Raw genomic sequence first — 24,775 nt, forward strand, 5'->3', positions numbered from 1 at the left:
AATTTCAGCTGTGACATTCAGATGGCAGGGTCAGAATTTGGCATAAACAACATGAAAGCATGGATCCATCCTGCCTTGTATCAACAGGCTGCTGGTGGTGGTGTGATGGTGTGGGGGATATTTTCTTGGCACACTTTTAATACAAACTGATCCGGGTTTAAATGCCACAGGCTACCTAAGTATTGTTGCTGACCATGTCTATCCCTTTATGACCACAGTGTACCATCTTCTGACGGCTACTTCCAGCAGATAAATGCACCATGTCACAAAGCTCAAATCATCTCATACTGGTTCCTTGAACATGACAGTGAGTTCACTGTACTCCAATGGCCTCCACAGTCACCAGATCTCAGTCAAATAGAGCACCTTTGGGATACTGATGGGAGATTCTCATCATAGATGTGCAGCCGACAAATCTGCAGCAACTGTGTGATGCTATAATGTCAATATGGACCAAAATCTCCGAGGAATGTTTCCAACAAGTTGTTGAAAGTATGTCATGAAGAATTAAGGCAGACCTGAAGGCAAAAGGGGGTCCAACCTTTTAATAGCAAGGTGTACCTAATAAAGTGACCGGTGAGTGTGTGTACATACACATATATATATATCGTTACTCCACTAGGTTATGGGTTCATGCCACCACTACAAGTGTTGTTCATTCACTTTCGTAGAGAAGTTAGTCAGGCCTTTTGTTTTTTCCTTTCTACAGAGAAAGTGCTAACCTAGGCCTTATTGTGTTATAGTTTGTTTCATGTGTTTACCAGAATTTTACAGATGTTTTTTTCCACATTTTATTTCAAATACTGTGGTTTTAAGATGAGTGTCACTGGTTGCATACATAATACATCAAATCATTTGGTTGTTTTATTAATAACTGCACTGTTTCTCAACCTTATATTCACATCTTTATTTATCATTACATGGTGTTTACAAGTGATTACTGTAAGCAATGCATCATTAACTAAGTGTGCAAAAATACAAAAGTATCACACTAACAGCTACCACTTATTGTAGTCATTGCACAGTCCCTGCATGATTTAAACAAGCATTACTCTCTATCACAACAACCAGAATTTTAGCATTCCTATTGGAACCGTGTAACTGGGTTCCATTCCATGACATGTAGGCAGCTGTATGCACGGAATGAAACAGTCAATGTGAATGCATTTTCTTTTCATATATATATATATATATATATATATATATATATATATATATATATATATATATATAGTTGCAATCAATCGCAAAACAAATATTGCAGGAAGCACATATAATAGCAAACAGTAAAGACCAAGCTTTGCTCCTCAGCTTTCTTGACGGCTGGTCTCTTCCTTCTACCAAAAGGTTAACGTCAAAAATAGCCCAATGAGAATGAATATGGAATTACAGTGGAGCATAATCCCACTCGCATGAAGGCAAGACGCAAGGTTATCTGTGGAGAAAATAACACAAATAGATTTCTGTCATGATCTTTGACAAAGGATTGTTTTACTTAAGCTGACTTGTATGTATTTGTAGCTGTCAAGGTTTCATCTAGACTATCACTTTTAATCAAATTAAAAGGAAAACAGTGTAATATTCAGCAAGATCAGCCTTGTTCGAAACAGGTCCAGTTATATGATTGGTGAGTAAGAATCACTCTGGAGGTGGATGCATATTATTCACCCAGGGTGCGACCAGTGTTCAGTGAAGTGATGACCGACCCTCCTCTACTCCCACTCAGACTTCCAAAGCTGTGGTGAAGCAGAGGGGGAGCAAGCCAGGAAACCAATCTCCTCCACAGGCTAAACTAGGCAAAACGCCTCTCTGGAAGAGTCTGACGCAATGCCTCCTACTACAGATATGTTCCATTTGTAAGTGTGACTGCATGTGTGGATTTGTATTCGTGGAAATCCTTACTGTAAATAGACTGAAAACGTGCGCATGCTTGTTTGTTTCTAACCTGAGACAGTCTGCAACTGTGGCATCAAGGTATTCCAGAGTTGACACTCCTTAGCTCTCATCATCGTCCTGTGTTCCAAATCATTGCTGTTCAGGATGACATATTCCTGTTGCTCGAGGTTGAACGTAGGCCATTTAGCTCCAACATTCCCTGGATCTCTGGAAAGAGAAATGAGAACGAAAGCCGTTTATCAGTGCCAAGACACTCCTCACGCAGCTAGACGACTGATTGACCATTTTGTTTATGCGTACCCCGCCCGAGCAAAGTTGGTCCAGTGCTTCATTAACTTCTTGGTCATGTTTACTTCATTCTTTGTATATCCCAGGTTTGTGTTTAGAGGCATTCCAAAGATAAACTCTATCTCATAACCATGCATGACGCCCATCCATTCTGGCCAACGATTAATAGATGAACGATGATTGAATAAATACAGAAAAGTCTTGCCACCATTTTGTGAGTACCTGGTAAAAAACATAAAAAACAAGAGTTAAACAGTTATTTTGACATTACATTAGCTCAGATTAATTACAAAAATAAGACAAATACTAAACGCGTCAACCACAGGAAATTCATTTTGTTAGACAGTAGGACAGCTTTGAATTTTTTCAGACAACTGCACATAGACTGCATAAAGATAGTAGTTGAAACGGCTCCTCAATAGTGAAGCAAAAGCAAGTAGAGCTCCCCCTGCTAACTGGATGCAGTATAGATCATAAGCTACATCCCTGCTGCGTTAATGGATGGTATTTGGTACTAAAACACTAAAATACACATCAAATTATTTTTTTCGGGAATGGTTTCTGTCATTTTAGATAGTTAATATAATACTGATGCATACTAAAGCGTCAGTTTTTCAGTCACGTTTTGTTTTAGTTAAAACAGGACAGAAATAGGATAATACATCATGATGAGTACCAGCTGCCATGTCAATCGCTCCATGAGAGTTGGAACAGATAAAAAAAATTAATCAGTACAGTGTTAATTTCACAACATAACATTGATGAACATGTTTTTTGCCTTAATACTTTTTGTCTCAGAGAGAGAGAGAGGAAATGGGGAAGCAGGGAATGACATGCAGGAAAGGCCACTCGGTGTGGGACTCGAACCAGGGTCGCCTGCAGCAAGGACTGTAGTCTCACCGCCTCAACACATGATGTGGGTGTTAACATAATTTTTACGTGACATAAACGTGAGTAAGTTTGGGTGGGTCATCAATAACACGGCTCCATGATGGTGCCACCCATATACCTGGGCAAATAGCGTTAGCTTGGACAATTCAAGGATGTGGGGATACATTGTCCACATTTATTTACAGTCTATGCTAGTGTGCCAAGTAAAACAAAGCACTCCTCATTTGAATGGAATGCTGAGCTGATGAAGTACTGCTATGAAAGCACCATCAAGAACGCAGGTATTTTTGGCCATTCCACACAATGTAATGTAAAACAAGTTCACATTCTGTGTAATGAACTATCCCCTGTGCTCAACCCAAGTTTACAAGTTTACAATGATTTCAACATGTCTAACTCACCTTCTATTAATTACATGTAATCCACTTTGCTATGTTTCAACCTAGTGATTTTTTTGCAAGTTCTAGTACCTGAAATTAAGATTTACCAATGAATCTTCAAATAGATAAGATAAGATACGCCTTTATTCATCCCACAGTGGGGAAATTCTCGTTAACAATTAACAATTAATCTACTTGCTTTTTTCGGTGCATTACTGCTTTGAACGCCTGTAATTACGTTTTATCATGTCTGCTTTATATTGCCATTTAGTTCCCTCCAAAAAGAAAAAAAAATTATATCTTATCTCCATTCTTATCTCTCGGTAATAAAGTTTGAAGTTCATGTCATATAATTGTAGAACTGTTCTTTACCTCTGTGCAAACTCTATCACAGGACAATTGAACAGCTGGTCTCCAGTCAGACTACCCAGTAAGTCACGATTTTTTACCCTGGCGTTCTCCTCTGTCCAGTCAGTGTATTGGAAAATGGCTGATTGTTTTGCAACGTCACTTTCTTTCTTCATTACAATCTCCACCCCTTTCAGAAACTCTTTCCTGGTGATGAGACTCGGGCCTTGGTTGCTGAAACCAGGCACTCCATAGACAAGGAAATAGGTCCCTTCATCCTTGTTCACACCAAGCATCAAATCTTTCTTTGTGAGTTTATCACTAGTAAGCAACATCTGAAAGAGGGAAAATATATACGATAGTTTAGATTAGATTTGTGTCATTTTTTTCAGCATGGTGATTTTAATAAAGTCACATTCATGTATATGATGGCAACTCGTTCCATATATTCTTACCAAGTGAGAAGTTTTAATTATAAACTACAGTTGGTTCAGGTTCAAATATTTTGTCAACTGAATTTTAGTATATCAGTACATGCTGATATTTATTTATTTATATATATATTTTGTTTTGCTGACATTTAAAGCATGCCAGTATGAAACAGAGTAAATGAAATGCAGTTGAAACTGTTGGTAACAGCTGTAGGATACTTTTGTAGACTGTGTTTAATAAATGCAACCTGGTTCGCTGCAAAACTGTAAAAAAGTAGAGAATCTAGAGGCATCAATGTGCAGCTCCTACATGGCAAAAAAACAAACAAAAACAAACGCACACCTAAGACACCTACTTCAACTTTGTCTGGTAGGAAGTCTCCATCAACAACAGGGGCAAAGGGAAATCCTAGGAATGAAGGGTGTAGCATAGCTTTATATTGCAACTCTGTGATATCTGTGGGTTCAGCTTGTTGCAGACACATTTCCAGATGGGCTGGATGAGATGTGGTGCATCCCAGTAATGTCGCCAGCTTCAGAGCCCTAAATGTTGACAAAATAATCAATCAAGGCACTTGTTGAAAGAAGAATAGGGAGAAATATGAGGAGTATTCCATCAGTATTTCTGACATTTGTTAACAATGCTGCATTTGGCAAATATCATGAATAAATTGCAATAATGTTATTGTATGTAATTCTGTTCAGTCTTCTGACTCTTCTTTCAAAAATACATCAAAGTCTGAGCCCAAATATACATGTTATACATATCAAACTGTGAATTTATCATTATTGCTATCAATAATTCATGTAAAGTCACAATGGATTCCTGAATTCATTGGGACAAATTGTCTGGTAGGGAAACGTCAGTGAACTATTAATGCTTTTAGGATTACTCTTTAGGGCTTCTTGAATGTCATTGCAAAATTTGATGATGGTCTGGATTTAGTTACTGGACCAACTAATAGCATACTACTGCAACTCAAGACTCAAGGCAAAAAAAACAAACAAACAAAAAAAAAAACACAAATTACCTCTGCCCAGCCTCAGTCTGGCTGATTGTGGCCCAAGGTGCATTGGGAGAGCCGCTTTGCATTATAGCCCTCTGAAAAAAAGGCTGGCTTCCTGGGGAGAGCAGATGAAAACCCACAGATCCTGACCCCGCACTCTCCCCAAACAGAGTCACCTGAAAACAGCAGCAATTATTTTCAGTTTTAAAAATACTGAATATGATTTTAGATAAGAGCAAAAAATAAATTAATTAATTAATAAATAGCAATACCATTGATGGATCACCTCCAAAAGCAGCTATGTTATTGGCTACCCACTCGAGGGCCAAGCGCTGGTCCAGCAGGCCTGCATTTCCCCGGATATTCTTGTTGTCAGGAAGAGACAGAAAACCAAAAGCTCCCAGTCTGTAATTTATGATCACAAAAAGGAAGAAAGACAGTGTGCCATGATGCTTTAAGCATGATGTCGAGTAGTCACTGACAATAACAACATGGATGCCTCAGAGAAGACAGGTGAGGATCCCAGTGGGTCATAGCAGAGAACTAAGAATGGTTCATCAAGTGTGTGGAAATACTTCACTACAGATGAAGCCCATTCTACCATAACATGGCAGTCCCGAAACACAACAAAAGTACTATTGCAATGCACGGTCAATTGAAAAGACTTCCCCTAACACTAGCAGAGGAAAAGTCCAAATTTTCGCCTTGTGGTAACAGAGAGAAGGAGGCTGAAAATCGACAAATTGCTAGTGTATTTGTTAAAGTTATTAGACATTTGGCTGTTATACACGGAAAAGGCTTCAGAGAAATACAGCATTTTTTTCTATACCAGCTACACTATCCTATATTACAACAGACTGTGAAGTAGTATTACACGCTTCTGATGGTGCCAGTTAATAGGCTATACATATGCACAGGGTATTGATAAGCTCATGTGTTTATGTTCAGTTCTGTTGTTTTCCATTAGTTAACATTGTTGCTGTGGTTGTAAAGTGTTTTGTCTTTGATGTCAGTGAATGCCCCATGTGAGAGACAGAAGTAATCTGTTGCAGCTCTAGAAAGATCCCAGAATTACATCAGTTACACAAAGGGAAGAAAAAAACACCCTACCATTTTGATTGCTATTGTCAAGCATAATCCATCATTTTAAATTAGACCTTACCTGTAATTCATTGATACCACAACGACACCTTCTGTTTTACTCAGGAAGCGGCCATCGTAAATGTCCAGGGATGATGTTCCTGTGGTGAACCCGCCGCCATAGATCCAGACAAGGACAGGAGCCAGTAGTGGGGGCTGAGTTTTGTTGATTTGCGGGGACCAGACATTGAGGTAGAGACAGTCCTCACTCAGAGGCCTGTTTGCATTCCACATCTCTTCACCTATGAACCCTGGAAAGATTAATTATATAATGGCAATAATGTAATGTCAACAGAGACCCTTTTCCAACTACGTGCTCTTATCTTTGTTCCTTTAAATTCTAATGTGTATTAAAGTTAATGATTGCACTTTATTATAAACATAGCTTTGAGATTATACACTGATGGGAAAATTTGAACAACATATGGTGTATGGCCATTCATGACAAATTGCTCTCTAACAGAAGCAGTAAATTAATTATTAAATGCTTTTCCCCCCCCTTAGAATGTCTAACATCGGTGCCTGACGTGCATATCTATTTGTAGTATCATCTAGGGGGGATAGTTTAGGTTTAGCGCAATGTTGTTCATCTGACTGTCTGGCATCAATGATATTGGTTTTAAATCTGAATGTGTGTTAATATATAGTATATGTTATATATATATATATATTTTTTTTTTTTTTTTTTTTTTTCCATGTCCCAGCCACAGCCCATATCATGGGTGACAGCATAAGCCTTTAACAAATGTGATGTCTGCATGTGTGTTTACCAATGTGAACTAGTGGATAAATGATCAAAATAATGACAAGCAATTATCTTTAGTTTCTTATTTATGTCTGAGATTTATTAAGCGCAGTACAGTAGAAAATAAGTTTGAACACTGGGTGTGGGTATGGGTGAGTGCGTGTATTGTATATAGTTAGTTCAACATGGTGTTATATAACAGCCCCACCCACTGAAATACTGACCTAAAGTTAACTCAGAGCCCTTTATGTGATCATCTTTCATGCACACAACGAATCAGATGAACAACTAAATTGTGATGAGGACCCAACGAAGTCAAACTCTTCTTTTTAAGATTCAATTTAATAGAATAGTTTCCACAACAGAATGGATTTGCCAACCATGTTTGACACTACTCAACTGTTACATAATGTTTTACAGTGCGCAGTGCTGGCTAAACTTTAATAAGTCTAATTAAAATGATCTTTGATAACATTAACTCTTTAAGATTTAACGTTTGTAACAGAACAATTACATTACAAAAGAGGATTTTAACAGTTCAAGATTTAACCATTCACTACGCAGTGTTTGGAAAACGAAGTGATATTGCATTATTTAATGAAGTACAAACTATGAGAGTCACAACAGGTATTGCTAGATGGGTATCTGGGAAAATCCAGGCATTTTTTTTTTTTTTTAATTGCGATGTCAGATTTATTTGTTTTAGGTCTGCTATGAGCCAAAACCACATCCCTGTAGTATCTTCTTCTTCTTCTGTTTTAATTAACTGGCTAGCATCAGTAGCATCATTTGCCAAAAAATCCCAGAAGAAAAAGAAGAGAAAGAAGAAGAAAGAGAAATTGAATAGTCGTTGTGGAATATTACCAACTTACCCCCTTGCCCCTCAGGACAAGCGGTTACAGAAATAGAATAATGAATTAATGAGGTTGGATCTGGACTGTGGTCGGCCGATACTCTGTATCAAATGATCAGGATTGTATCAGGGACACAAAAAAACCTAATTGGGATATATCCTATAAGAACATCAACTTGAATATTTCATAATCTGTATACCTTAACACGGTACATTATATAGTATTTTCTTGCATAAACGCTGCGTAAACATGGTTCCTACCTGGAAATGTAGTATCAGGGACCTGGTAGCAGGAATTTGGAAATTGTGTGGCATCCTTCACACCTTCCCATTTATCCACTCTCTCTGGCGCTCTGAATCTCAGTGTTCCAACGGGTGGTTTCGCATAAGGAATTCCAAGAAACGCTCTCACTTCACCACCAAGCACAGTAAGCAACTTCCCTTTAACTCTACCGTGCTTTGTGGTGATCAGAAGGTCATCTTGATTAGCAAGTGATACAGTCAGAAAGTTAAGCAAAAAAAGAAATACTGCCAAGTCTGCAAGAAGAGACGCCATCGCCATGGAAAAACCTAGGAAGAAAAATAAATGTTCGCTGTAATATATACTATATATATAAGTATATATATACTATATAATATAATTGATAGTGAGTGGGGATTCTAGATTCTGGGGGAGGTTCCATTTAGCTGCATTAAGCAGTCAACCCAGGTTAACACGCTCTACCTACTGAGCCACAGACACCCCTGAATCCCTTGCAGAGACTCGCGTACAAAAAATATGTTAGGGAAAAGTTTTTTGTGCAGTTGTGGGGGCCTTTACTTTCCTGTCCTAAGGAACTGGGATAATGATTTTGGTTTAGAGTTTTAGCTATGTGTTATTTTAGCTATGTTATTCATTGCTGAGTGATTGGTTGTGTTACTGCTTTGTTTTATTGTTTTGTTATTGGATTGGTTTATTATCTGTTTTTCTTGTGTTGTGGATGGTATGTATATGTGTGTAGGTACCTATATCCATATAAATTAATAAAAAAGATAAAAAATACATATATTTAGTCAGTTAAGGCTGCTTTTCTAAACCATTGTTTATTTATTTATTTATTTATAACAAATCATTTGTGTTGTGGGATAATTCAAACCCCTGTACAGTCTGTTTGTATATATGTCAGAATTTGCATCTTTTTATTCTATTCTATTTTATTTGATTTGATTTTTTTTATCTTTTATACCCTACAGTCTTTATGTTTGCTATTTTCGCTGCTCTCTTGTAAGCTGGCGGATTGCTGTGTAAAGTTTATATCAAGCAAAATGACAATAGCTAGGCTTACAAATATTTAACATATCTGTCGGGGCCGTGCCATAGACAACCAGTTTGGACTTCTGCACTCAGAAAGCTATAAAGGTATGAAGAGAGAGAGAGAGAGAGAGAGAGAGAGAGAGAAAGAGGATACTTTTTAAAGTGTCCGTAATCCCAAAATATTTGCAAACGCTAAGGCCGGTGGCGAATACGAAGATGCGAGCCACTGCAACTGCGCAGCTGATGCCGCTTGACTTTGAAAATGCGCAGACTACACACACAGCAGTTGCTGTCTTTACAGAGCGTAAATCACGCATATATGGTTCGATGCACGCACCGCGGAGACCCGCGCTCACACAGATTCATAAAAAAGACTTAAGAAAAAAAAAGAAACATTCATTAATGGAAAATAATAACAATGTTAAAAATACTTAATGATGTCTTACCTCGTCTGTTAGGAGTTTGTGCGCCTGTGTGGCGTGAATGAGTACACTGCACTGTTGGGATAAGGAAGGCGTGGACAGTCACCCTCTGCCCAGTGCTTGCGGGGCGGCCCTGTTCACCACCCACAACTATTAATGCTACACTTACGGGAGTGTAATTTAATACAATAATAACTTGCACTGAACCACACTATCAACAACGCTAATAGTAATAACCATCATAAGAAAAATATGAGTTAATAATATGGAGGATAGTAAAAGTTCTACCGGAAAATGGCCCCCGCACCGGTATGTTAATGCATAACACAACAGTCCTGCTACTGACAACTAAATCCTCCAAAAACAGGGCTGAATCAGGAGCACTCAGTTATTTTAAATAAAAATAGAAATATGCAAATACCATATCAGTGTCTGAGCTGTCAGAAAGCTCTCTGATCTCAGTGAGAGCGGTAACTACTACGTTCACGTCCACAGTAAATGCAGGTTATCTACCTTAATTGGTAATTCTTACCTTTAATTATTAGACCATTACTTTTATGCCACTCATCTTCATTACTATACTGTGCCGTTGCTTACCTTTTTGCTACTTAAATGCATTGCAGCAGGTGCAATGCCATACCATACCAAACTTTACAACCACATAGATGCAAATTTGAGATACATACCTCATATCCCAGTTCATATTCCATTAGCTGCAGCAGTTCATCATGTCCATTCCTTGAAGGCTACTTGAAGCCAAGACGATTAGACCGTTTTTTAAAACTTTTTTTTTTTCATTTTGGTATGCCTTTGTTTAATTACTCCCCCTCCTATGTTTGATGCGACTCATTTTCCACTCTGTTACACTGGGTGTTGATTCGCTAATAAATGCCTCCATTGTCAGATGAAAATATGCAGGACTTGGCTATAGGCCCAGATGGTCAGACCTAATGAAGCCCATGTCCCGTGGCCCCCGTCATGCAAAAATGTTGTGTTCAGTTTTTACACAAATGATGAATATTCACTTTTGGTGAAGAATCGGATACATTTACCTCTTTGCATTTTTAAGAGCTTAAATTCAAATGTCAGCACAATTTAGAGGAAATCTCTCTTTGGTGGAACTGTATCTAGCACATGACATAAGGACTCAACCAGATACAGATTTTAGTTATTTATTATTATTGTAAAGTGTCATAAATCTAAAATCTTATGAGCAGTCCAGGTTTTGGATGATTGGTTGGGGGATGATTGTATTAAACGCTGAACGAAAGTCATGGACAGCATTCTTAGATAAATTCATAAGAATCCTGTGTATCCAGATGACAGAGAGATGAGTCTAAGAGATGAGTGGAGGGGAGATGGCATCATGATGCATGATCGATGAATAACTGAAGTACCCTACCGTATAACCATGAGTGCCAGCAAAGAATCAATAAGGGTTCGCGTCCTCTTCAAGGTTCAGCTTGCGGTGGTCAGAGGTACATTTTTTCAACAGCCAAACCAAGCAACTGCTTAGGTCCCCTGGTCAGTTGGGCAGTGTTCACAAACACAGACACTACCAATCAAAAGTTTGGACACTTCTTCTCATTGAAATGAATGAGAAGATGTGGCCACATTTTTGACTGGCAGTGTACACTCATGCAGTGTAAGTCATCTTCACTCTGAAAGAAAGACAAATATATTGAAGAGGAGAAAGGAAAAAACAGTAGTAAGTGTAGCAGATAATGAAAATGATTATTTATAATAATATAAATACTGCTAGGCTGACTTAACAGTGGGAGAGACACATTTTGAAAAAAGTAAAATCCACCAGCATCACATTATTTAGTTTGTTCTTTCTTTGACGGCTAACATTTATTAACTTAGTCCAGTCTAGAATCGCCTCTGTGGTCGGTGGAACACAAACAACATGTGCACACATTAGGAAATCACTGGTTGGGAAATCACTTGTTCAATGTCCACCCGAGGGAAAGTGGGAGACTCCACTGTCTCCCACTTTTCTCATCACACCTCGTACCAGTAGCAACGATAACGAGAGAATAAAGCAGAAAAATGCCATATATTTTTAATCAAATGTAGCACAGAACATACAGCATTGAATGTTGTTGAACATTAGATTAGACTTGCTCTTTGGATACCTCTGAATACAGAATCAAGTTAATTCTCATTGTGCAGCTTCCTGTGTCTGTCCTTTGTTTATTTCTCACACTACTCCCTGCTTTCTCTATCCGTGGCTTTTTTTCTTTTGTTATTGTCATCTCTTCTTTCCTTTTCCACTTTTTTTGCAAGCCAAAGCCAGAGAGAAATGTAAACTTTTATGGAATTTTTTTCAGTGCTAAGTGTGTGAGTGTTATGGGTTTGTGTATGCTGTCCGTGTGTGTATTTGTGCATGCATTCATGTTATTTATAGCATGTTTATAGCATGTGCAATTAGATTAACAATAAACAGCCCCACTCCAGTGCAGTGTCTTGGCACAACAGACTGAGGCCTCTGTCTGTATATATCAACCTGATTAATAATATGTTCACTATCATGGTGCATGTTGTACTGAAGACTGAAATAAATGTAAATGTGGGAACATTTAACTTCATTCTCTGCTCTTATATTCACTCTACCTCTTTCAATGTGCGCAATGGGACAGAAAGACAGAAGAAGAGGAAGGAAACAGTTCGTTTGAGAAACCAGACAGCATCGTCTTCGGCCTAACCGCACACCATCAGGGATTAGGCGATTAGATGAAGAAATGACTGGCATTTGATGGGAAAATTTGAGAGAATGTTTTCTCTTCATCTCATTCCAACATCATCAAAATAGGCTGTGGACTGGAATGTAACCCCATAAACCAGAGCTGTCCAAACTATGGCCCGCGGGCTAACTGCTGCCTGTGGTCGGTTTTTAACTGGCCCACACACAGAACTTGCACTAAGTTTAACCATAGGTGGCGCTAGTGGCTACGGACAATTGATGTTATGCTGCAGTCTCTCCACAAAACATGATTAGCTGGAGAAGGAAGTTAAGCAAATGGCAGGAAGCAGGAATTTAAGCAAATGGCAACTAGTCTGAAGCTCTAATTCCATGCCAACAAAACACAGGCCACAACGGCCACTTCTGAGGTACTCAACTCATTACCCGACACGGGAAACCTTTCTCAGACTGTGACTTCATAATAGAGTGCCTTACTGAAGATATACTGTATAATTAATGTGCCTATAAGAAAAGTCTGGCATTCAACAATGTCAGCTTGTCTAGAAACACAGTAGTGCAGCAAACTGAAAACTTGTTAATTGCATGTGATGAGAGCACAGATTCCATAGACACCACACAGCTATCAGTTTTTTAGGATCATTTATTTTGCATTACAGAGAAGCAGATTGAGAACCAGACTGACCAACAGCTCTCTCTGTGATGTGATTCACAACTTACTCCTGCCACGGCAACCATCCTTTAGTCCAAAACCCAGCACCACTGTTCCCACTGCGTACAGCAAAGAGTTAAACATATATTCCACAGTTTTCAGGAGGTCCGATAACTTATTTGCATAACAAGCTTGAAATATGCCCCTTTAAACTTTTTCCCCCTTTTGTTCCCTTCTCAGAGAAAAAAGTTGGGACACCCCTGCCTTGAACACACACAAGTTAATTTCACCCAGGGCATTTTAATGTTAATCTGCTGTTATGAAGCCAGGGATAAGCAGTAAAAATAAAGAAATAAATAAAAGAAAGGGGAAAAAATAGTAAATATGCAATCATGGTGTCACGTAGAGGGATATTGGTTTATACCACACTCTTTCAGTATGTCTCTGCTACTGTGTGCGTGCATGTGCGCGCACTTTGGGCGTATATCCACTTGCACGCAAACATTTGAAGCCAGAGCTTTTGAGGTTGCTAAATCCTCCAGCATGGATAAATCAGTTTATTTCATTTATTTGAATTTATAATTGCCAATCGGTGATAGTAACAATAATGAGTAAGAGGAAAGCTGACGTATTAAGGAGCATGCGAACGGGAGTCGGATGGAATTCCTTGACTTAACCATGGAGCAACAGTCATGGAACAGTCAGTTAAAACAGACATACCACATGCACAGAAAGCATGGAGGGCACATGCACCAACATGCACCTGCACAGAATGAATGAATTAAAGACAGCTCTGGCTTCATTTAACCTTCACAGGTAATAGACAGTGCTTATCCTTCACTGACATACGCTTCCCTAATTGGCTAATTGGTAGAAAAGAGACAGATAGGGAGCTGGTGGGCTTATAGGTTGGGGGTGTGTTAGTTAAAAGCTGGTGAACTGAAAAACAGATGGAGTAGTGTAATGAAGGAGAGATGGCTGGTTATCAGGTTTCTGAACGCAGAGCTCTAAATAAATAACTCAGTCAAGGGAGTGGGGAATAGAGAGTGACAAGGTCAGGTGTGACATAGTGGGAACAGTGGATCCACATTACCATCCACAAACTGGCACTCCTCTCTCTGCCCATGTTTTTTTTATTTTTTTTGGATTCCGGAGGCCTCCAAGTATCAGTTACAGTGCAGTGGCTGGGCCCAGAATAGTACTGTGCAGTAGCAGTAGACATCGGCAGTCAAAAAGCAGAGTAAACACCATGTTTACATCAGCCAGACAGCAGAAAGCAACAAGTCAGCCAGTTTCATTTCTCACTGAGCTACATTACACTTGTCAGAGCAAACATGAAGACCCAAAGTCTAATATTACTCTGCAGAGCAAAGCAATACAACCCAAGCATGAGGAGAAACACAAGCTGTCTCGTGACTGATGTGGGCTGTGCACGTTTTCCAGCGAGTAGGAGACAGAAAGCTGGCATATATTAAAAGACAACCCCTTTCACTTCCTCTCACTACCAAACCACAAACACAACTGACAAGAAAGGGAATTACAAATGAAAGAAATGAGATTGGAGAAAATGTTGGCGTAATGAAGTTTTACAAGAAGACAGGCTGTCTAGAAACAAACAAAAAACGCATATATAAGGGTTTATTTCATGGGACAAATAAGTTTTGTCTGCTTTGTGACAGATAGACAGGGGTTGTTGGGAAACCTAAGAGATAAACAACAACTACTGTAAATTTGCTGCAATTTGGCATGCAAAAAAACACTAATGTTTGCCACCTATGGTCCAAATCTGTAGTTTTAGATGAGTAAAAAAAAGAAGATATGGTTACGAACATTTTAACTGGCTATATTTATATATTATATTTATATATTTTATGTTTTTATTGTATTTTAGCTGTTTTCTAAAACATATTCAAATTACAGTGTATAATGAATATATACTCTAGCATAGACAGACTCAAAATATGAGTAAGGTAACACTCCATTATTATTATATTAACCAACAGAGAGATAAATTACCTCTGCATGCAATTGGAAAGTCCAACAATGAATCAGTCATTTTGTTGAAACGAATTCAACATCCTGTTGAATTCTATGTTGTTTTCACTCTTCTATGCATAACCGCATAAATCCCACCTGAACAATTCAAAATGCCAGGCATATCTTTTCCAGAGCATAATCAGTTCCCAACAGAGGGGCTCCAGACTAACTCCCCCTCCCCCCCAAAAAAGAGCAGACTCTCACCTTTAATTAGACGGCATTCACAGTTAAACTGAAATTAAGGAATTATATATATTTTTTTGTTGTTGTTGTTCATTCAATACAGTCAGCTTCAGTTGTATCTCTCTCTGCGTTTGAGTCCTGGCCTGACAGGTTTGAAATGGTGCTCCCACTGTTGGAAAGGAGCAAAGGTAATTAGATGATTCAGAGGCTGTTACTTGGACACGTGAGGGATATCCCTTAATTACTGAATCAGTCAAGCAGGTAAAACACTGGAATCGTTTGTATTAGGAAATTGTTAAACCCACGGCATACATTCAAGTATCTTTGTAAAGAAAATGTAAATCTTGTAAAGACAAAGCAAATCCAGAGATGGCAGGGACATTAGCTAACAGTTTCATACCGACAGAGAGAGAGAAAGAAAACACTGCCGAGCTCTGCAACTTAAAATGGCTGGGTCGTGGATGAAAGACATTCACCATGACCTCGGATGCATTTCCAGTGAAAAAATTAAAACCCATATCCTGCCAAGTGAAGAACACTGTACATGAGGTAAGCTTGTCCACTAAAGGCAAATACTGAGAGTTCACCACAAGGTGCACACCATTCATAAACCTCATTAAAAAAAAGCGTTACACTTCACCAAGAACATCTGAAATATAAAAACCTATTTCCTCGTAACAGGAGCTAGCAAGTGCTCTGTCCTCAGAACGGTGAATTTATCAACCCTAGTTGAACCTACTGCATTTTTAAAATCCCCACTTGGAACAGGATATTTGGGTCAGATGAGTGTCCACTTCAGTCATATAATTTCTGCGTAATTAAGACTTTAAGACCCATACAAGCAAATACGGTCATCTCGCACTGCCACTCAAGGCTGCAATCTCCATTTTCAAACCAAAAGCCTCTTCACTTTAGTTTTAGTGTTCACGCAATCATGCATGACATCATGTTATCAACAAGAGGTCACATTTTTGGCTAATGTCCATATCCATATTTGGGTCAGGCTTCACTCTTTAGTATTAGTCAACACGGCCCTCTTGCCTGTCACAGTCAGATTACCAGGGATTTAGCCTGTTTATGCTACAGTGTGCTGGTGGCTAAAAGGTTAGAGAAGTGTGAGTGCTGCCTGACTGCAGAGGAAAAAGCCTTCTGTGTGTGTGTCTGTTGGTGTGTGGGCGTGTGCGTGAGCAGTAGAGGAAGAAACGGGATGATAGATTATACAGCCATTTCAATGGTGTAAAACTTCATTTGAAATCCCACTTTCGATTCAATCTTAATAAAACATTCAACTGTCTTGCGACCCATTTAGTGTCCCATTGCACCCGTACCTACCCCAAACTCACTCTGTCTTTCACAGTTGTTCATGTACACACACACAATAGGGTCTTATCAGGCTGGCGTGTGTCTGAAGTGTTGTTTTTATATTGCAGTCATATTTCATTTTGGCCTACTTTCTTTAAATTGCCTGTGGGGCTTTGTATGGGGAGAGGAACCATCACATTTATATATGAGATTGAAGGAAGAGAAACAGAGGTGAGAGACTTGTTTATGTTCTTATTCATTTTCTTTAGCGCCTTTCCTCTATGCCTCTCTTTCCCCTACGTGTTTCATTTCCTTCACTCTCTCTCTGTTACTCCCTTTCATGCATCCTTAACAGGTCTCTCTTCTTCTTCTCTTCCTGCCTTTCCCCAAGCATACAGTGAGGGTGTAATTGTTGTTAGGAATCACAGGTGAATGGGGAATGATGCATGGGAACAGGGGAAGAGGAAGTGGAGATTGGGCATGTTCCCTGATTATTATGTAGTCTATTATAAGAATACATTCTAAAGTAGAATACCAAGTTAAATTTGAAAATAAACAAATAAAAAAAATGGAAAAAGTGTTTGAGTTTACAGAAAGTTTTCCTCTGAAAAAAACAAAAAACAAACTAGGATGTCTATATAAATAATGACGTCGTACGCCGTAGCTCCTATCAATTCCAACATGTATATTTCACAAAATGTTTTTTTCCCCCCCTCACTGCTGTTCATCACATTACTGGGCGGAGTTGTGCAAGGAGAAATAAATTGCTCCCTCTTCAACAATTTATTTGCTTTCCTGCTGTTGCGTCACAAATTTCAAAATGTTAAATGTGGCCGTTTTTTCTTTTTTTTTCTGCAACAAAGGCCAGTGGACCAAGTTTGCCACAGTCTGCTTGTGAAACCCGGAGATGGAAAGAATAATTATATGCATTCTGACGCTGACTTGAATACTGATTATACTGGGAAAAAAACAGAAGTGCTATTCACACAAACACGCTCGCACACGTGCACGGTTCCCTGTCAACACCTAAGCCTGCTCAAACATTCACGAGCACGATGCCTCTTGCTGCCAATATTCAATTTATTGTGGTGAAAATTAAATTTTAAAATTGCTTTGGCCTCTGACACTGTTGATGCTCATTTGCCTATGGGCCGTGTGTTTCTGCATGTCTGCAGCTTTTTACCGTGTACGTTTATTCCAATCCTAAAACCAATTTTAATCAGGCACCCCACTTCAGCCTAGACATCGGTGAGCACATGCAGCGGGCAAATGCAAATCAAAGTACAGTTACATGCTCCTGGAATTAAAATGGAGTTGTATTCCTTCCCAGTTTTCTAAACTCCTAATTGAAACCACTGAGGCTACAAATTGTCACATGCCCCTAACATGCTAAGCATAGTTAGTTCTCTGTGGCTTATGTGTGTGTGCCTGTCTGTGTGCAAGCTAGGCAACTTTTGTTCCTGGAAACTTAAGTGCTTGTTGTAAGATTTGTGCTCAGCAGGCAACCAGTCCAGAAAGGTGTCCCTAATGACCTATAGCGTACTTTAATGGGATTTGGAGCACTTTAATAAACGCCCCCAAACCCTGAGCTGCTTAAAAATGTTTATAGGTGACGGTTTCAACCACATTATTGCCATCATACCTGTTGTTTTCAGAGGATAGAGGAAGCGTCCTTTGCCAAAACTGCACAAGGAGGTCTACGTCCCTTTGTAACCGCTATCAAGATCACAGGCTGTCATTAGTCTCATCGATTGGTTGGTACACATCAAGGAGACGAGTCTTTGTTTGGTGTGATCCTGTTAAAAGGGCAGATGCCAAAGAGGGAGAAAGAAGAGAGCTGAGTCGCATGCTACTGATAATGGGTAAGTCTTGAGGGGCTGGTGCTGGACAACGGCCACTGCCGCTTAACTCTGAGGTATTTCGGTTTCACATCTTTCTGCATCTGTCTGCTGAACTGGTAGTCACCCAAATGCACCCACTGGACCCTTTTATCATTTTTTGTTTATTAATCCAAATCAACCTATATCTAGTCGGTGCTTGACACACCAGGTGACTGAATGGTATTGCATTTGTGAATATTGTTTTTTTTTTTTTTTTTTTTGACAGTGGTGTCCAGTGGCCTCTGCCTGAGAACCCTGGTCCATTCTGTCTCTTTCCATCTTGTCTGTGAATATTAATGACTCATAAAGTCTCAGAAAAAGTAGGAAGTTTTTGTTAAAACAGTTTTCATTCAAAATCAAACATATCCTCAGATCCAGTCGCTGTGCCCCAGGCAAATTCACAGTTCCACCTGTAAAAGTTTATTGTGTCAGTCTAAATGCAGACTGAGACTTGTACTGAAGCCCTGTCCATGACAAGAACAGTTCTTGTTCACATGTCTGAAGTACACTGTGCAACAAGGGCAGTGTGGGAAGCATCTCTCCACAGTGTAGCCATGCCGTCTCTCACCTATAAAAGTAGTCGTTCACTTTGCATGGAGACATTTTACTTGACTTTACAAGACGATTTCAAGTTTACCACATGCACAAAGTCATTACTAGTTGTGGGTGCAATATATTCCATGCATTCCAATTGCACTGAACGGACAGCACTGGACAGAAGTGTCAGCACAACAAGAGACATTTTACTCAGAATGGGGTGAATGCTTGAAAGGTTTTATTGCTGTGCAGTGTGCACCATATAGGGAAATATGTTTCTTTCTCTATTTATTTTCCAAAAATGAATGTCCAAATTAAATCCATTCATTTGCCCCTGTTATTTAATAACCAATGAAAGTAATTTCTACCATCCTTTAGTTTTTACCTTTCTTGTATTTTAATCTTGATGTTAAGGACATGTCATCGTTCTAGTCTAGTGTGAGTGTGTGTGTGTGTGTGTGTGTGTGTGAGCCCCTTTAAGTGAGACGGGGTGGGAAAAAACAGAGGGCGACCCCGTCTGCAAATGTGTATACATCGATCAGCCACAAAATTAAAACCACCAGCCCATGAAGCAATAACGTTGATGTTCTTATGTTCCCATAAGCAGGGTCCTGACATTCATGTGGATGTTACTTTGACTTGTATCGCCACCTGACCATTGTTACGGACCAAGTAATAATAATAATAATAATAATAATGTATCGGTTTTATATAGCACTTTTCTAAATACCCAAAGATGCTTTACATTGAATACATTATTCATCCGTTCACTACCTTAGGAGTCACAGCTGCCCTGGGGTAGACTGATGGAAACATGGCTGATATCACTCATCGCAATCATACACCAGTGGAGTTCATACTGGGAGCATGGTGGGTCTTGCCCAAGGACACAATGGACAGATTAGAAATAGGGCAGAATCTAACTGCCAACCTTTTGGTTATTGGATGATACGTCCTGAGCTACTGCTACCCAAACATCCCCATACCTAAGGCAAGGGGCTGAGACACATGGTCTTCCACAGCATCATGGTCCAGTTCTGATGTTCACGTGCCCAGTGTAGGCCTAAATTGTGAAACGTTGTGTGTTTTGACACTTTTCAGCTACAGGAGCTCATCTATAGGACTGGATCACACTGGCCAGACTTTACACCCCACATGCAGGAGTAACCGTGAGCCTTTTCCCATTTTACAACTTTCCAAGACATCAACTTTGAGGACAAAGCGTTCACTAGCTGCCTAACACAGGGATCTCCAGTGTTACGGCTCTTTTCCATGTAGCTGCCCGAAGGGTCACAATTTTGTATGTCCAGTCAAAGTGTCACACCCCCTTCTTACACAAAGGGATTACTTGTCAATTAGTTGTCAATCAAACACTTGCACTGTGCTCAGCCTTGATGAGTGAGTGGTACCAACAAGAGCAAACAAACAGAAACAAAAGAGTATGTGTCTGGTCAGTGGTGCATGCATGTCTGGATTTATTGCGCACTGCAAAGCGGACTTTTCTGTGTCTCTGAACTGACATTGAATCATTTACCACCAGGCTATATGCGTAAATGTTATTGGGTTTAATCATGTCACGGCACCTGTTATTAATATCTGAATATAAAGACTGATTATATATCACACATATGGTGTGAAATATGTAAACCTGGACAGATATAATGACATGAGAATAAGCTACAATATCTGGATTTGTAATTTCATTGTTTTGTTTTGTCTTGTTTTGACAACATTCATATTTCAATTTTATAGTAGTGTGAGATACACTACAAAAAAAAAAGAGAATAAGAATAAATGTTACAAGTAGATCTCACCAATTTATTTGTTAAATAGATCTTAGAGGAAAAAAGGTTGAAACCCCTGTCCTAACATATCCCACTCACTGACATGTTCCACGATCACAATGACCAGTGATCATGGCCAAAATATAATGGTCATAATGTTATGGCAGGATGGTGTTCATCTTTGTAATCATCTTGTGTAAGACTCCCATTATGTTTGTATGTATGTGTGTGTGGTTGCTTCCTTTCCTTGTAACAGTAAGAAGCTGCTGGCACAGTAGTGGGGTCGAGTAAATCTGAGCTCTCAGCAAGACTCTATTAATTAGACCCCAGAGAAAGATCACGACTCACCAGGAAAGAGCTAAAGGGTCAGATATATCGAAGTAAATACGAGAGAAAGGGCTACAGGTATAAGTTAAGAGAGGGAAGAAGCAGGGAATATATGGGGGGTTGAAGTCAAGTGTAAGGCAGTGGGAAGAACATTGCAGAAATGGAAAAGATTATATGTTCTAAACATGAAGGAATTACCATAATGCAATGTGTTCCAGGAAGAGCAGCAAGATCAGAAACTGAATGGAAAGAGAAACCCACACATATGTACAGTGACACACCGGGTCTTTGAATCTACAAAAATAAAGTTAATAGATGCAACACAATTCATTTACATTCATTTAGTGAACATGATTTAATCAACTAAAGTTATGTTTATTATATAGAATGTTGAATGTACGAATTTCTCACGCGTTGAATGAAAATTATTTAGTAGAGAACTGAAACGTAATTTCACCTAATTAGGCCTCCATCGGAAATGGAAGGGCGCCAGGAGGTGGCCATCCATTCAGAGGGGGCGCTAGTGCGACACCGCCAACCTCTGTAAGACAAGAAGAAGAATGTGTGTTGTTTCCCGCCAAGATGGAAGAATGCACTGTTTAGGAAGAGGCCACATATTGAGTACGTAAATTCATCAAGTAAATATATGTTAGTGTTTAGTGATAGGTGTCAGACAACAGGCTACTTTGTATGTGTGTGTGTGTGTTTAAGTGTAAAGTAGAGTGTACATTAGTCGTCCAGTCGGCCTCTTGCTGGGATTTTTAGACCTGGGGTGTGGCCGTTGGGGTTCAGGGTCGGCGAATGTGAGCCTTGAGTGTTTTACTTTTATTTATTTTTGCCATCTGTGGAGGCAGCATCGCATCGCTTCCCTGTCCTTTGTGTTGAAGCAGTATCGCAGGTCCTTCAAACTTCAATCGGTAGCGTTAGCTGAGTAACTTTAACCGCTATCAAATCAAATCAAATCAAATCAAATCAAACTTTATTGATAGAGCACATTTCATCCATAGACATGCAACACAAAGTGCTTTACACACATAACTCGAAACAACTACAAGTAACCCCCCACCCTCCATACCACCAGTGTTGGGCAAGTTACATCCAAAATATAATACATCATATATTACTAGTTACTGTCATTTGAAAGTAATTACTTACATTACAATATTACTATCTCTGAATTGTAATGCGTTACACTACTTTTGTATTACTTTTGAGTTACTTTCAACATTTTGGCACGCTCCCTGTTAGGATTGTTGCTTCCTAGCAGACGCTGGTAGTCTGTATTGTGCGTGCATCTCACGCTGTCCCTTGTACGGGGACTGTCGGTTTTAAGAGGTTAAAATAATAACATTGAAAATTGATGGCCGCATGCCCCACTCTCTATGACAACGTTAGCTTACCTTGTCGTTGCTGGTGTTCACGGGGATTTTGCGGACAATCTGTCTGAACGCTGGCGATTCTACCGTTGATAGGGAGGGCATGTATTTCACAATAAATTCTGCCACCAGTCTCCTCACTTCTCTGGCTTCAACAATCATGCCAGACCGAGAGAAACTTAACTTTTGTTGCTTTGTCTGTCCTGTATGCTCGTCCTCTTGTTTCTTTCTCTTCTCCACAGGTGCATCCCTCTCTCTCAGCTTAGTGTTAGCGTGGCACCGGTCCAGGTGTTTCTTTAAGTTACTCGTGCTATTTTTTGGGCGAATGCCCATCGCGCAAATGTAGAGTCTAGCATCGTGTCTGTAGCCATCTCCGCCTCAACAGGAAACAGCGCTTACTTCCGGCTTTTTTCCCTGTTGCCGGGATGTCTCGCGATGTGAATTCTTTAGAAAACAGTTGAAATGCGTTGTAACGTATGTTACTTAGATTGTAACGCGTTACACTCAACACTGCATACCACACACTCTCACACTCATACACACCTGCACACTCTCACTTCTGACAGTAGGGATACTGTCTGACCGCTATTGCACTTGAATTCACCATTGACTGTATATACTATGGACTATTGAATTTACCTATTCGTTGTGATGGAGGCAGATGAGGTTCTTCTGCGTAAATATGTAGCATATCTGATGAAACTCTTCAGTTTACCTTGGAACTAATCATGCTTTTGAATTTGTGCCTTTGTTTGTTGTCTTAATCACTTACAGCTATTCGCTGAGTTCACCTTCTAATTCTAAACATTTTCATTCATAGGTCTGTTTGCACAGAATACACAATCAAAGGCTTTATAGTTGTAATTGCTGGTTCATTTCTTTTTTCTTTTCTTTTTTTATCCTATATTTTGAGGTTGAATTCCCAAACTAAACTAAATAAAACTAAAGAAGTCACTAGATGCACGATGTTTCCTTAGTCAAAAAATGATAGTCTTTAAAGAATCATGATGTCAATTCTCTCTTAGTATCATCTACTAATAATACAATATAATTTTATATTGATTTATTCTTTTCTCGATATGGCTTGGTTAATACGTCTTTATCTTCCTTCATTTACCTATCTGTGTGTCCCGTAGGACATGGATGAAGTCGCCATAGATGAGGCCACTGTTGATGTTCTTAAAGAACGTGCTTCAAGTGATGAACCCATTGTACCTGACTCGGCACAGCATTCATCCAGCATAAAATTGTGAAAACAGATAAACATCATCCACTGCCATCGGTGAAAGCTGTTATACCAATGTTCAGGCGATGCATCATCATATGCGTACTGTGAATCCATTGCACTTCATGCAGAATGTAGACAAAACAATTGTGAAACAGTTTTTTGCATAGTTGCGCATTTGTGTTTGAATCCTGTGGTTTGCAATGTCCAGTCAATGCAATTGACATACTAAACAATCAAAATGCACTGAGTCCATTTTGTCAAATGTATGTACTGTTAAGTTTAATAAGAACGAGCTGATACTGAACTCTGACTCTTTGCCTTTTTTTGTTCACGCAAATCATTTTTGTTAAAGTAACATAATACCATTGAATAATATTGAGAAATCATTTTGGAGTAACCGGTGAAAATAGGGTACCCTGGAAGTAATGAAATCTCTTTAACCTTACACAATAATGTAGGGGAAAGAAGTTATTAAACAATTAAGTGTAATAACTGCACTCGTCAAAAGGGGGCACCACCCACAGATTTGGAATACTCTGAGAATAAATCAATTAAAATTATATCAATATTAATTATTATTAAATAATCAATCTCATCATATCTGAGGTGTCAGCTCTCACTACAGGGATCATCTGTTTCCAGCTCACAAGGACTTTCTGACAACGACTTAAGTGAAATAAGTGGTTTATTTACAAAGGTGAATAGTGAATAATGAACAAGGTGATGAATAACATAACAAGAGTAATGGAAAATGATGAGAATACCAAAATAATTTAATTAAAGTGAGAAGTATGAACGAAAATGAGGACACAAGTGGAACCTAATTACTTAAAGTAATTATTTAGATTTAGATGAGTTTCTTTAGTTATAACACGATCATTATGTTATGTAGGCAAAGTGGACAACTGTGAAGTTGCCGTGGAGCAGAGTCTGATGGCGTGTGTTAAAAAGTGGTTGTCAATGACTGAGTTGAAAAATATTTCCGATGGCCGGTTGAAAATATCTTCAAAATTATTGTCTTGACAGTTAAAATACAAATTCAGCTTGTACTTTGAAAAAGTCATGCGTTA

At 39.1% G+C, this 24,775-nt stretch overlaps 1 protein-coding gene and 1 long non-coding RNA gene across 4 annotated transcripts; both read right to left on the reverse strand.

The window, feature by feature from the left end:
- Positions 1–892: 892 nt before the first annotated feature.
- On the reverse strand, positions 893–9,873 carry LOC125014156 (acetylcholinesterase-like). 3 transcript variants are annotated; one of them, XR_007113440.1, is made up of 11 exons: positions 9,720–9,873; positions 8,241–8,549; positions 6,404–6,632; positions 5,514–5,646; positions 5,266–5,417; positions 4,591–4,777; positions 3,828–4,138; positions 2,197–2,406; positions 1,946–2,103; positions 1,223–1,435; positions 893–1,176 (listed from the first exon to the last, which is right to left on the reverse strand). XR_007113440.1 is itself a non-coding variant. In XM_047595219.1 (10 exons), the coding sequence occupies exons 2-10, from the start codon at positions 8,539–8,541 to the stop codon at positions 1,338–1,340; spliced, it is 1,779 nt and encodes a 592-aa protein (XP_047451175.1). In that variant the 5' UTR covers positions 8,542–8,549; positions 9,720–9,873; the 3' UTR covers positions 893–1,337. The 3 variants fall into 3 exon arrangements, 1 of the variants encoding a protein (XP_047451175.1); XR_007113439.1 differs by having other exon boundaries at positions 893–1,175; positions 1,218–1,435; XM_047595219.1 differs by having other exon boundaries at positions 893–1,435.
- A 5,470-nt stretch (positions 9,874–15,343) lies between these two features.
- Positions 15,344–22,861, reverse strand: LOC125013979. Its single transcript, XR_007113420.1, has 3 exons — positions 22,502–22,861; positions 18,216–18,369; positions 15,344–15,440 (listed from the first exon to the last, which is right to left on the reverse strand). It is a non-coding gene; the product is annotated as an uncharacterized LOC125013979 (long non-coding RNA).
- Positions 22,862–24,775: the final 1,914 nt, after the last annotated feature.

The sequence above is a fragment of the Mugil cephalus genome, chromosome 9, assembly GCF_022458985.1.
Source record: "Mugil cephalus isolate CIBA_MC_2020 chromosome 9, CIBA_Mcephalus_1.1, whole genome shotgun sequence".
NCBI classification, from domain to species: Eukaryota; Metazoa; Chordata; class Actinopteri; order Mugiliformes; family Mugilidae; genus Mugil; species Mugil cephalus.

Excerpts from the sequence above, each read along its gene's own strand:
- LOC125014156 (XM_047595219.1), bottom strand. The coding sequence starts at position 8,541 with ATGGCGATGGCGTCTCTTCTTGCAGACTTGGCAGTATTTCTTTTTTTG. Across the intron at positions 5,418-5,513 it reads TTGGAGGTGATCCATCAATG|GTGACTCTGTTTGGGGAGAG; the intron begins GTATTGCTATTT and ends TGCTGTTTTCAG. Across the intron at positions 1,436-1,945 it reads ACAGTTGCAGACTGTCTCAG|ATAACCTTGCGTCTTGCCTT; the intron begins GTTAGAAACAAA and ends TTTTCTCCACAG.